General features: G+C 49.1%; 1 protein-coding gene across 1 annotated transcript in view; it reads right to left on the bottom strand.

Annotated features, from left to right (window-relative positions):
• Positions 1-3636: 3636 nt before the first annotated feature.
• The window catches only part of GPR83 (G protein-coupled receptor 83), a 12912-nt gene continuing 1967 nt past the window's right edge, over positions 3637-14581 (bottom strand). The window contains exons 2-4 of the mRNA XM_007449644.1: positions 11184-11309; positions 7837-7970; positions 3637-4320 (exon numbers count right to left, since the gene is read on the bottom strand). Of these exons, the coding sequence (XP_007449706.1) occupies positions 3696-4320; positions 7837-7970; positions 11184-11309 (885 nt within the window). The 3' untranslated portion in view covers positions 3637-3695. The remainder of the gene's footprint in view (positions 4321-7836; positions 7971-11183; positions 11310-14581) is intronic.

Raw genomic sequence — 14581 nt, 5'->3', positions numbered from 1 at the left:
ATCTCACATGCCGCGGAGCGGCTAGGCCCGTGAGCCATGGCTGCTGAGCCTGCGCGTCCGGAGCCTGTGCTCCGCAGCGGGAGAGGCCCCAACGGTGAGAGGCCCGCGTACCGCAAAAAAAAAAAAAAAAAAAAAAAAAAAGTCAATGTGAGAGAGAGAGAGAGAGGGAGAGAGATAACTGTTGGTAGACAGGAAAGATGCTGTGACAAAAGAAACGGAAGAACAGCTTCAGGGCTAACAGCACATTTTGGCTTCTGTAAGAAACTTGCTTGCTTGCTTGCTTGGGGCGGGAAGAACCGGGTTCCTGATTGGCTGATTCAAAATTAAACAGCTCCCTCCCGCCTTGGGAACTTCCTGTCCTGTGAAGGGTATAAAGGCCTCGCCCGACTGTTAGTCGGGGTCTCACTCACTTCTCTCCGAGTGGGACCCTGTCCGGACAGTTTGTGTAAGCTTCTCTACTGGTATAAATCCTTTGCTAATCTTTCTACTTGGTGTTGGTGATTCTCGGGTGTCCTTGGTTGGGACACGGGTCACATTCACCGGGGAACTCGACTCCAGGCGTGTGGCTCCTGGACCGCAACAATGCTTTTAATCAGAATGCTGGCAATCTGGGGAGATGGTACACTCAGTGTCCCCAAAAACCACCCCCAAAGATTCTGCTTGGCCATGAAAGATTTAAAGGGAAACAGGGAAGTAACCTTAATCATTGAGATACGGGGTCAGAGTCGTGGACATTCCCCACTGTGTACAGTCTCATCAACTCCTCCTGACCTTCCTCTAGATGTTATCTTGTTCACAAGATTACTGAAGGGGAAGCTAGGTAAGAGATCTGGTCATCTGTTAAGTACTTGTCTTCATTTCTACTTCTTTGATCTACAAAAAGAACCCACACGTTAAGCAAGGTACTGTGTGATCAAAAGATGTGAAAGGTGTGCTTGGGCCAGAGATGAGTAGAGCATGCGGATGCCTGGTCTAAGAGTTAGTTACAATATAGCTTTGCTAAAGTGACAAGAAAAGGGGCTTGCTGTTGAGGGCGGTTTCCTGCAAAGAGCCGCTTATGGAGGCTCCTACCCAGCTTAGCTGGTTGGACAAGGGGAGCCCAGGTCCAGGGGGGCAGAAACCCTGTGAACAGGAACGTGGTACCCACTGCACCCTGCGCATGAGAGCGGCAGCTTCGCCTCCTCCTGAATCACCAAGGAACAGTTGGAGTCCCGGCTTAAATCACTCAGCACAGATTCATTTCACAGATTTCACAAAAGAGGGGCCTCGGTAGCCAGCTCCGTGGAAGAAGCCACTAACCAGAGGTTTTCAACTGGCTATTTACCCACTCAGTGTTTGTGCTTTTGCGCAGCTGTAAAATGTAGAGGTGAGGGCCGAGGCTCTCCACGCTCTCTTCATCTAATCCTCGTGGATCCCCATTTTAAAGGTCATCAGCTGTGGCCTAATCACAAATCCAGGAAGCACAGGCCACACACCCACTATGTATTTTATTGAGACGGGAGCAATTTACAGTAAAGTCCTCATGACAGCACAGTGGAAAGATTCAAGTTTTACACATGTCACATTCACAAACACAAATCACTTCTGCTCTGAGGCACACAGGGAACGTGGGGTGGGGGGAGACGGGGAGCTGACAGGAGACCCAGACTTAATGAGCCATCAGTGGGGAGGGTCTTCCACCAGAGAAGAGCCTTCTCTGTGACTTGGCAGAATTTCTAGATGCCCTCAGAGAGGAAGGATGTACAAAGTGAAGCCTTCCCCGTGATTTCAGAGCAGGACAAATTTTCTGTAACCCTGTCGCCTGTTCTCTTTCTGGTAAGAATTTCCATGGCAGCATTAAGAGACAATACACACAGGCCTGGGAGCCACTTGGTCTGAAAAAAATCCACCTGGGGATCCCTATGGGCTTAAAAGGCTCTCTGTGTCCCATGAAAGTCACTTTTCTATCCACTGTTCAGAAGATTATTTTTTAAACTTTACGTCTTGAAAATTTTCAAACATCCTCATAAGTAGAGAGAATAGGATAATGAACCCCCATGGTTCCTTACAGAGAAGCAGATGACATGACCAAGTTCAGGTTCAATTAACAGCCAAGAGATCTAAGTGAACCTTGGACAAACCCCTTCTCCCTGAGCCTCAGTTTCCCTCTTAGCTCCATGACCATGCTTTGCTTTCAGGATCTCTCTGGTGCTAGAAAGAAACCTCAAACCAGTGTGAGAGCGGCAGTAGTTTAGGGCTGGTGAATGAAGCTCTCTTCTGCCCGATGCGTCTCTCTTCTGGATGACACAGTGAGTCACTCAGGGCCAGATGGAAGGTGATGAAAACACTCATTGTCCCTGGAATGAGATTTCTCTGGCAAGTTGAGTCACTATGAACCATCGCGATACCATAGGGTTTGATGAGTGACACATGTTGAGAGAGTGATGTTGACAGTGGGTCGTCTTGAGAGAACTGGGGTGAAGAAGCCTTATTATTCAGATGACATGGAGGAGAAATGGCCTGACTAGACAGCTTGGGAGGATGAGGTGTCTAAGCATGGGTATTTCCAGCATGTTGGAAAGCCTGCTCCCTCATCTCCTGCAAAAGCAGGGCAGTATTTCACCACTTGTTCTGTGTACTTGCAGGAGAGGAGGAATTATGCCTCCTGGATGAGTTTTATTCCCGGTTCATCACAATGGCCACCCTCCGGGGAGAGGTCCTTCAGCCAGGCCCTTGCCACCACTGGCTGCGGGACGAAGGCAGTCTGTCCGCTCTGGGACAGTGTTCCCCTTGGGCTCTTCTCACATCTCATCTTCGAACTCTTCTGGTGGACACTATTCCCGGGAGAGGGGTTCAGGAGTTCTCGGCTATGCCCAGTTTCTTGCTTACTTCTAAATGGAAAAGTGTAATTCAGCATGAAATGAAAATCATAGACACACACACACACACACACACACACACACACACACACACACACACAAACGGAAAGAAGCTGCAAAGAAAGCCACAGTATTTTGACAGAACTTATCAGAGGGAGGAGGGGGTGATTTTTATTTTCTTCTTTGTGCTTTTCTGAATGTTCCAAAGTTTCAGTAATAGTGTTTCTTTGTTTTAAGGAAACTCAGTAATTCCTCTTTATTTAAAGGAACCCAGTCGGTCTTTTCTTGTCACGTGTTGGGCCGCCACAGAACCGGGGCTCAGCCAGCTCCAGCGACTTCAGAAAGCGAGGCATACACACCTCCACGCCGGCTCTGGCTCGCTGACCCTTCACTGGCCGACGGACCTTTCTCAAGCACAGCTGTGCATCTGGGTCAGCCACTCCGCACGTCTGACTCCAGAGTCCTTCATGGGTGCTCAGTGGTGGGAGGGCTGTAAGGCAGCTGCCTGACAGGTGTAGGCAGTTGACTGACTCAGCCCCCATGGGGGCTGAAGCCGTCCTGGGTCCCCTGGCTCAGGGGACCAGCATGTCTCAGACAGGAGTTCACAAACACGTGTCGAGCTGGGTGTCGTCTTTTCATTTTCCCATCTAACGGCTCGAGGAGCCTGGGCAGAGCTGCCTAGGCACTCAAACGTCCTTGGGTTTCTTCAGGAGCTGCTTCCAGCATGTGAAGGGGTGTGAGGACAGGCTGTTTTCCAGGCTTTGCCCTCCCTCAGGCCCTTTCCCAACCTCATCTGGAGACAGAGCCCCGCCCCCCGCCCCTTCCTGCTCCCCTCCTCTAGGTCACTGCCACGACAGGCTCCACCCACGACAGGTCTGTCTTCCCACACTGCAGCTGGGAGGAGGGCAGGAGGCTGCTGGCTAGTGGAGCGCTGCGGCCGCTGCTTTTCTCTGTCCAGGCCACCCTGAAGGAGGGGACCGGGGAGGGCGGCTGCTCCTCCCGAGGCTTGGGCGACCTCTGGCACACGTGCAGTAATGCCTTCAGCGCGACCCTGAAGTTCTCGTTGAGCCAGCAGTAGATGAAGGGGTTGTAACAGGTGCTGCTCATGGCGATCCAGTGGAAGGCAAAGTAGAGGGCATTACTGGTGTGGATGACCTTGCTGGACAGGAGGAGGACGTAGCAGTTGAGGGGGAACCAGCAGAGGGCAAACAGGACCACCACCAGCATCAGCATCTTGATGGTTTTCTTCTTCTTGCGCCGCAGGGCCAGGTATTGCTCCGTGGTCACATCCCCAATGGTGTTGCACAACCACAGCTTCTTGGCCACACGGGCATAGGCCACGGAGATGAGGAGGAGGGGGAGAATGTAAAGCAGGATGAACGTGGCCAAGTCCAGGTACTTCCAGAAGAGGTCGGCTGGCTCAGGGAAGTCTGGCAGGCACAGGGAGCGGACAGTGTCCTCACTGGGGGCAGGGGAGAGAGAGACAGAGACAGACAGAGAGGGAGAGGGATAGAGAAGGAGGGTGTGAAATCAGCGTGGAAAAGCCCCACCCCAGGAACACTGGCCTCTCCCTCCACTGGGCTCCTGGTACGTCCGTCTGTTACAGCACATGTGATGAGCAGCCTAATTATCTGATTACATTTTCAGCTCTCCCACTAGGCTGGGCATTCTATATAGGTAAGAAATACACCTAAATGTCCATCGACAAATGAATGGATAAAGAAGATGTGGTACATATATACAATGGAATATTATTTAGCCATAAAAAATGAAATAATGGGCTTCCCTGGTGGCGCAGTGGTTGAGAGTCCACCTGCTGATGCAGGGGACACGGGTTCGTGCCCCGGTCCGGGAGGATCCCACATGCCACGGAGCGGCTGGGCCCGTGAGCCATGGCCGCTGAGCCTGTGCGTCCGGAGCCTGTGTTCCGCAACGGGAGAGGCCACAGCAGTGAGAGGCCCGCGTAACGTAAAAAAAAAAAAAAGAAATAATGTCATTTGCAGCACGGATGGACCTAGAGATTATCATACTAAGTGAAGAAAGCCAGACAGAGAAAGACAAATATCATATGATATTGCTTTACATGTCAAATCTAAAAAAAGAGATACAAACGAACTTATATACAAAACAGAAATAGACCCGCAGACATAGAAAACGAACTTATGGTTACCAAAGGGGAAAGGTCGGTGGGGGGGAGGGATAAAAAATGGGAGTTTGGGATTAATATATACACACTGCAATATATAAAATAGATAATCAACAGGCATCTGAAGAAGAATTTATACACACACACACACACACACACACTCATATATATATATATATGTATATATATATATATATACATATATATATTATATATAACTGAATCACTTCGCTGTACACCTGAAACTAACACAACATTGTAAATCAACTGTATTTCAATTTTTAAAAAAGAGAAATACAACTAGATCACTCTGTGTCCTCTTTACTTTGTATTATTCCTAGCCCAGAATAGACACCCAATAAATATTTGTTCAATGAATGAATGCAACACAGGTGTTCCTAGTCTTAGAATTAACTCATCCTGGGAGCATGATGGATTCAGGAAATCTTGGAATTTCCCATTGTACTACCTACTCCCATTCCAGAGGGGATCCAAGGAATGGGGCAAAGAAAGGCGTCTTGAGAATGTGAGTGGCAATGCCTGAACTCATACACCTTCAGCCACTCAGACAAAAAGTACTTATTTTCTCTGGAATGTACCCAGTCCTCTTGAAAATTTTTAGGGACATCTGTGTATGCTGGAAAACTCAGAGCTGGTGGGTTAAGAATATGCAGATTATGATTTGCCGAATGAGGTGGCAGGGAGCACCCTCAGCAGCTTCCTTGCACTTTGCGGAAGCGAAAACCCAGGGGCCGTTTTGATTGAAGGCGCAGTTTCAATACACTCACACAAAGGAAGTCACAAGACTATTACTTACATCCCAGAATGGGGGCACTGTGAGCCAGGAGAAGGGCAGTCCTCCCTCCCAGGTCACAGGTGAGCAGGAGAAAGAGAGACCAGGGTAGCAAACACCTGTTACTTATAAGGTGGTTGAGGCAGAGGTCACTAATTTTTCACAAGTGGTCATTTTAAAAGATTCCCCAATAGGCTTCCCCGGTGGCGCAGTGGTTGAGAATCCGCCTGCCAATGCAGGGGACACGGGTTCTAAGCCCTGGTCCAGAGTTTTCAATAAGGACTTTTGAGTCCATATAGGTCTGTCTGATGGTTTCTAGAAAATGAGACCCAGAAAGGTTTAGATGACTCTTACTAATAAAATATAGGTATTACCACAGTTTCATGTTATATCATAGGTACATAAGGAAGTATTTTAAATTAGTATCATGTAGGTATATCATTCGGTCACTAAGTATGACTTAAGTGTCTCTTAGTTGCTAGGCTGGTTGTTCTTGGGTGCCCCGGGAAAAGCAAGGCGGGAACTTGTGGCAGGAATCCTAAGCTCTGGTCTTTATCTAAATGTCCAGACTCTGGGTGCCAGCAGGGTTTTCGTACTGTAACATCTCTGAGCAGCAACTCAAAATTGCTACTTTTTTTCCCAGCATACCATGTAGCTTGTTGATCTTGTTATAGGTGCAGCTGGCCATCACTAGTGAAAGAAAGAAAACACTCTTCACTTTTGTTAGCAGAAAAAAGAAATAGCTTTCCATATATGAGGGCAGTTGGGGAGTCTGAATGCTGGGAAGGGGTGGGTATGTGATTCATTCGATAGCCTAGAATTCGGGGACAGAGACTTTATAAATTAGTTGAAATTGGCCTTCAGAGCTTGTTCTCTGGACCCCGCTATGTCACAGTAGTGTATACAAACGTATGTCTCAGGTGAGGCAGCACATGGTAAGACCTGTGGGCAGTGCACCCCCTAGATCCCCTTTACTGGTCTGGAGCACCAGGCCCCCAGCTCCAGCCCACCCGACAAGACACAGCTGTCAGCCGTGATCTTCTAGGGGCCTAGGACTACCCTAAGGCCACTGGAGATACTTTCCACAGATCCATTACGAGCCAGAAGTGGCCACGTATCTCCATTTCCCCCAAGAAGGCCTGGAATATAAAAGTCCAGCCCCCTTGGCTCAAAGCAGGCAAACTCTGTGTTAGCAGTCTGCTCCAGAGCTCCCCCTGCAAACCACACCCTCCCTTGGTCTCTCCCCATTTGCTGTCTAGCTTCTCCACTGCCTTACCCATTATCCCGGGAGCACTATCTTAAAAATCCCAGGCACATGTACCTTCCTTTATCTCAGGATCTGTTTCTATGGAACTTCAGCTGAAACAACAATGAACTGATAAAGATCACTCGAAGCTCATTCATTCATTCAGTAACTACGTACAGAGAGCTCGTGATGTGAGACAGTAAGATGGATGCTAGGGACACCAAGATGGCAAAATCACAAATGGCGCCAGCTCCCCGCAACCTCACAGTCTAACAGGGGAGATCACTTTTAACTGACTGGCAGCGCGCACGAGTGTTTAAATTTCAAGACACTGAGTGCTTTCCATTCTGTGAGAGCACAGGACAAAGCATATGATAGAAGGGAGGTAGTGGGGAGGTGGGTAGAGCATCCTGCCTGAGACACTTAGAGATACACATGTTTGTAGGTTGTGGGAGAGAATTTAAACATCACCGTTTTAAGCAGGGCCTGGGTGATTCTGAATCTCAGTCTGGGTTAGTACCTGTCCTCAGTGGCAGAAGCTGACTGCTATTGCCTTGACCTTACAGACAAAGGGACTGAAGAGGAAGCTAAAAGTGTTGCGAAGAAAAGATGAGAAAAAGCAGAAAAAGTGCAGAGGATACGCACGGGCCTGGAAGCAACAGGATGGGAAGGAGACAGAGAGAACAGCTCAGCGCAGCAGGTACTGGTCAACTCTGAGATTCAGAGGGGGCTCAGATTTCCCTCTGTCAAGGTCCTCCGGATCCCCAGGCTGCTTCCCACTAGTTCACCTCACCTGTACTTGAAGGTAAATAATTTCTGGCAGATAGCGTGTGGAAGTGAAAAGAACGTTGCCATGGTCCAGATGACTGCGATGTAGATGACACCTTTTGTGATTGAGATCCGGGGTTTTAACGGATGCATGATGACCTGGAAGACAAGCAAACTGGGCATCACTGGCTGAAGACTGTTTGAAGCAACTAAGAAATACAGACGATGCAGCTCACTTGTCACAATGAGGCAGGTAGGTCCTACTTAGAGTCAAGCACCCCTTAACTCATTATTGAGCCCCTGAGCTGCACCACCACACCGTCCAGCCCACGGGGGTACAGAGAGTGTGTCATCTGGACTCAGAGACTCCAGGCAGTTCCAATGCCCCTTGCAGGACTTCCCTGGTGGCGCAGTGGTTAAGAATCCACCTGCCAATGCAGGGGACGCGGGTTCGAGCCCTGGTCCGGGAAGATCCCATGTGTCGCGGAGCAATGAAGCCCGTGAGCCACAACTACTGAGCCTGCACTCTAGAGCCTGCGAGCCACAACTTCTGAGCCCTCGTGCTGCAACTACTGAAGCCCGCGCAGCTAGAGCCCGTGCACCGCAACGAAGAGAAGCCCCCGCTTGCCACAAGTAGAGAAAGGCCGCACACAGCAAGGAAGACCCAACGCAGCCAAAAATAAATAAATTATTTAATTTTTAAAAAATGCCTCTTGCAGGTCATGCGTGGCAGAAGCCGGGTGCAGTGAGAGGATGGGGGAGCTGTGAAGAGGGAGGTCTGTTCCCATGACACCCACAGCGAGGCTGGCACAGGAGCAGCCGTGGCACCTCAGGATCTCATCTCATCTGCCCATGATTCCAGATCCTTTGTTACAAAGGGCTCCGAGGGGTCTGAAGGCGACACAGGTCGGGCGGAGACTCTCACCACTTATCATGGGAAGCTGCATTGCCCTTTATTTAGGGGTTCACCACATTGTCTCTGAAAGCCATTTCTAAAATTGCAGTGGGGCAATTTCAGCTTTCCCAAGCCCCAAATTAAACCATTGTTAGAGGCTTTGGGCTGAAAAGCATCTTGGAATTGATTGCTACTGTATGCCAATCAATTCTCCTAAAAGGTTTAAATAAAAGACTTGGGAATTTAACAGCATCCTCATTTTAAGATTAGAATCATTATTCCTCTTTTTTTTAATTGAAGTGTAGTTGATGTATAATGTATAAATTGCAGGTGTACAATATAGTGATTCACAATTTTTAAAGGTTATACTCCATTTATAGTTATCATAAAATATTGGCTAGATTCCCCATGTTGGACAACATATCCTTGTAGCTTATTTTATAATAAGCTATAGTTTGTACCTCTTAATCTCCTACCCCTATATTGCCCCTCCCCCACTCCCTCCCCACTGGTAACCACTGGTTTGTTCTCTGTATCTGTGGGTCTCCTTTTTTGTTATATTCACTAGTTTGTTGTATTTTTTTAGATTCCACATATAAGTGGTAGCACACAGTATTTGTCTTTCTCTGGCTGATTTATTTCACTTAGTATAATGCCTTCCAAATCCATCCATGGCAAAATTTCATTCTTTTTTATGGCTGAGTAGTATTCCACTATACATATATACCACATCTTCTTTATCTGTTCATATGTTGATGAACACTTAGGTTGCAAGATTAGAATCATTATTTCTTGAAAAAGCCATTTGGGGATAGGTGAGTCGGGTCAGAAAGAGAGGTCATAAAGAGCTGCCATTGTCTCAGGATGCCATCCCAGGGCACACTGGACATTCTGCTCTGTCCTCCCAAAGCCTTCTCCCAATTTTTTAAGGTTTTATGGGAGGAATGGACTAGGCTTTAGAAGCTGCCCAGCACGTCTCCATTCTGGACTTTGCCATCCTTGCCCCTCACACACCATTGTGGTTCAGGTTGATAAAGGGAGTGTAAGCCTTAGTCAGAGGCCCTGGACACTTCAAGAACGTGTAAACTCTGGGACGGGATCCCATGTGTGGGTATACGTCACAGCAGCATGGCCAATGTGGGCAAGACTTGCCCCCCTGCTCCTCAGACCTGCCTTTGGCCCAAGGGTCAACCCTCAGTTAGCTGTGTTAAATGCGGTGGGTATAGTCCAAGTAAAGGTGATCCAGAGTCCCTCTTGTTGAATTAGGGGAGAACATTAAGAAAAGGCAGGAAATATTTGTATGCGACATCTTCACACTTTGCACCAAAACATCTGTAACATAAATGCCAAAATGACGGCATTTCAGGGTGAAAGAGATCTCAAAGTTCGCCAAGTCCAATTCCCCATTAGATGCATGAATGTCCTCTAAAACATCCCTATCAAGTGCTCATCCAAGCCTTGCTTAAATATGGCTGGTGACATGAAACTCACCTCCCCAGGTAGCTTTGTCCACCTTCAGACACTTCTATTAGAAAACTCTTCCTCATACTGAGCTGCAACTTTGAGTCTGTATCTTAGAAGCTTCCTATCCCTTGGTCGTTGTTGTACCCCTTGGAGCTACTTAGAATAAATTCTCTCTTTGTCCTGGTGGCCCTTACGATACCAGCCTTGTAGGTGCCCTTGCATCTTCTCAGAGCAGACCAGTGATCTTCTAGATATCCGAGCATGAACCTGGAGCCAGACAGACCTCAATCCTATTCCTACCTTCATCAATCACCAGGCATGTGATCTTGGGTAAGCTATGCATGCCCTTTCCTGAGCCTGCACACCTTGACTCAGCAGAAACCCAGTGTACAACAATGGTTCATTGAGTCAGCACGAGCGAGGCGCCTGTGTGGAGCCGCCCTCCTCCAGGAGGAGGGCATCCTCAGGATGGGCATCCTCAGGTCCTTTCTAGCTCCCTTCACCATATCGACCCATGTGAATCCGATGGAGCAGGACAGTGAGCTGGGCCTCCCTACCCCACCTGACACCTGCGCCTGTCACCTGCCCGCCCCCCTCCAGCTTGTTTACCTCTTCAACAACCTGGGTCCAGAAATATCCACCTCATATCCCAGCCAGGAGCCTTGCCTCGGACCTGCATTTGCCACTCTCTTTTCATCTGTGATTTTCCAGATCTGCTTTTCAACCCCGTCCCCACAAAACAAACTCATTCATTTCTGACACACAAAATGCCAGCAGTGAGTCTTCACTGGAGCAACAAACGTGGAATAATGTTTTGCAGCCCCTAGCACAAAGGGAGCTATATGCCTATTTTAGCCCCTATTTTAGGGGCTATATGTCTAATTTAATGCTCATAGTGGTCAGTAAGAAGACAAATACGCTCATTGAAAAATGGGCTAAAACATTGCCTTCAGCCCCCTGGAAAGCAAAGCCGGGGAGGGAAGGACAGGGCATCGGGGGGTGGGTGCCCTCACCTGGTGGCGGTCCACGGCGATGGCCGTCAGCGTCAGGGCTGAGACGTGCAGGGAACAGTACTGGGCGAAGCGGCTGACGTGGCACATGCCTTTCCCGAACACCCACGTGCTGTTCACAAAGCGGACCTGGAGACGAGCCCACAAACGTCAGGAGACAGACAGGCCTTGACACTGACACTCGCTCCCTGTGGTCTCTGAGGAGCATCCCACAGGAGCCTTCTCTCCCTCCTCCATCTTCCCCTGCGCTGCTGGACTGTGGGTCACGCGTGCTTTTCTCCAGCATGACTCATTCTCTATCATTCAGTTCAACAAACCCTGACGCTGCTGTTATGGCTGGGCCCTGTTCAGTGCCAGGACAGCGTGGGAAGGACATGGGCTCTGAAGTTATATTTCCCACCTTTAATCTTCTCTAGCTGTGTGACCTTTGGCAAGGTAGGTGACCTCTCTGAACCTCAGTTTACTCATTTACAAAAAAAAAAAAAAGGCTTAAAAATCTCTACCTTGTATCTTCTTGTAGGGATCAACTTTAAAAAAAAAATGGCTACAGGGACTTCCCTGGTGGCGCAGTGGTTAAGAATCTGCCTGCCAATGCAGGGGACACGGGTTCGAGCCCTGGTCCAGGAAGATCCCACATGCCGCAGAGCAACTAAGCCTGTGCACCACAACTACTGAGCCTGCACTCTAGAGCTGGTGCTGCGCAACAAAGAGAAGCCACTGCAATGAGAAGCCTGCACACAGCAGCAAAGAGTAGCCCCTGCTCGCCGCAACTAGAGAAAGCCTGCGCACAGCAACGAAGACCCAACGCAGCCAAAAAAAAAAAAAAACTACTTAATAAAAAATAAGTAAATAAAAAATTAAAAAATAAAATAACTTTAAAAAGGCTACAAAGTGTGGAACACGTCTGGAAGATTGCTAGAAAGATATGATTAGAAATAAATAGTAGCCATTTTTATGGTAATAAAAATACTATTTTTATTAAAAAATACTATTTTTTAAAAATAAAAAATACTATTTAAGCAATAGTATAATATTTAAGCAATAGTATAATATACTATTTAATATACTATTTAAGCAATAGTATAATAGTATAATAAAAAATAAAAAATACTATTTAAGCAATAGTAAAATTCATTTTTGGCTCATATGAGTTCAGACTCATGGAGGAGACACATCTGAAGAGTCACAACACAGCACGTGGGCTGTGCTCTGGAACCCTAGCTAAGCAGGCCTGCAACACGTCATCTGGGAAGGAGTCCCAGGGGCCTGCAGAGGTGGGAGCAGGGACCAGGGTCTGGGCAGGGAGAGAAGACAAGCTCCCAGGGCATATGGGGTCCAGGGAGCAGACTTAGGCCTCACCCCACATCCTCCATGGCTATTTGCTCACTCACTCGACTCCTGAGCTCCCATGAGTAATGCCCCACGCCCAAGAGAGATCAGGCCTTGATTCTGATCAAGAAGCTTCCAATGTGGGCAGAGGAGGACTCGGGTATCTCAGATGCAAGACTGAAAGTAGTCAGTACCCTACAGAAGTCCCAGACAAAGCGCCACCAGGTGGGGTGGGAGTGCGCTGAGGCAGAGGGAACGAGAGAAGACACCGAAAGAAATAGAGCAGGTCAGCTCGAGAGGAAGAATATTGTGTAGTGATTTACAGCAGAGGATTTGCTAGTGATAGCTGCCACCTTGGGCAAGGCACTTAGGCCCAATGAGCCTCATTTTCCTCACCTGTAAGATGGGGCTAACCCTTGTTCACATGATTGTTATGAAACTCAAACACACGTAAAGCAGATAACACAGGTAAAGCAGGTACGACAGTGCCTAGTACATAGCAAGTACTTAACACTATTAACTGTCATTATTATAACATACTAGACATTTGAGATGAACGTTAAAGAATAGGTAGGATTTGCCCATGGGGAGATAAGGACAAAGGGCTTGGCACTAGGTCAGAAATCCCAGGACCTGCTGGGGGAACAAGGGTTGGGACTGTTTGGCCGGAATGTGTGGATGAGAGTCACGAGGGACAAGTCTGCTCTGATCATGAACCTGGGACAGCAGACCGTGGATACTACTCTCTCTGGAATAGGCAGGGCGGAGCAGCCCAGAAACATGACAGAGCAGGAAATCCTTAGCTACTCCTACTTCTCGCCTCCCACAATCAATGAATCACCAAAGCCGACCAGGGCTACCTCGAAGGGTTTTCAAATCTACCCCCTATTCTTCAGGCCCAAGGCCGTGGCCCGAGTGGAATCCCCCATCATCTCTCTCCTGGACCATGATAGCCTCCAGGTGGCTTTCCTTGTCCTCTAGTCTGTCCCCCTGTAATTCAGCCTTCATGCTGCTGACAGCATTTTCTTAATCAAAAATCAGATGCCTGCTTAGCATCATCATGGCCTTCAAGAGACAGCCAGATGCCTTACGAGCGCCCAGGCCCGCTCGCAGCCCTGCCCCAGCCTTTCCTTCTGGCCACCTCTGCTTCCCCCTGCCCTGCTGCCTCCTCCGCTGGCCTTCTTGCCTCCGCTGCTCCCACTACAGTGACCCGCTCAGCGTTCCCTCAACACACCATGAACCTGGACACCCTTGCCTTTGTTCGCCCGGGTCCCTCTGTCTGCAATGGACGTTCATCTAAGCCTGGGAAATGCCTACTTATCCTGGCCCCTTCGGAATGCCACGTGCCCTGAAAAGTCTCCTTTGACCCTCTCGTGGGGCTCTGGCAGCTCAAAGTAAACGATCACCTTCATCAGGCCCCAGCGCATTCTGCGTACAGCTCTGCCATGGGAGTTGTGAATAACTGTTTGCTTTTCTCTCAATGCCCAGATCTGGACTTCATGCCGACGTCGAGTGTGAAGTGGACAGAAAGGGAGACCAGGGAGGAAGGATATCATCACCAACCAGCCCAAGGGCAGGACATCTTACCCCTTCAGGGAGCCTGGCTGAGGGCTTAGAAGACCCGACCCTGGCTGCACAAGCCTTGGAAGCTCTGACAGGAATTTGGATTGCGGTGGTTGCATGGGTCAGGTTGAAGGCCAAGCTGCTTTGGATCAACCGGGAGCGGGGGCTGGGCTCTCAGGACCCTGACATCCCCTCTCTTGCAGGACATCCTCCGGGTAGGGGCTGTCAGCTCTCAGCCACAGCCTGGGCTCCCTCCCCACCTGCCCTGTGTCTGCTGCAGATCCAGCCATGCATCCTGCTCTGGGCAGCAGCATAGGGCCATGCCCTGGGGCCTCCCAGTTCCCATTCTGGGTGGCCCAGTCCAACCCAGCACTGCAGATTGTCAAGGCAGAAGCCAAGGGGGATCCAAGAGGAGCCAGAGATGCATTGTCCTGTGCTTTAAGGCAGCAAGGGGGGAGTGTGTATGTGGGGGGGGGGGGGCGGGGGCGAGTACCTGGAAGCCCCTTCGC

Source organism: Lipotes vexillifer, unplaced genomic scaffold, assembly GCF_000442215.2.
Source record: "Lipotes vexillifer unplaced genomic scaffold, Lipotes_vexillifer_v1.1 scaffold536, whole genome shotgun sequence".
Classification (NCBI taxonomy): domain Eukaryota; kingdom Metazoa; phylum Chordata; class Mammalia; order Artiodactyla; family Lipotidae; genus Lipotes; species Lipotes vexillifer.
The sequence above is the reverse complement of the archived record's forward strand: the minus strand, read 5'-3'. Positions and strand labels throughout refer to the sequence as shown.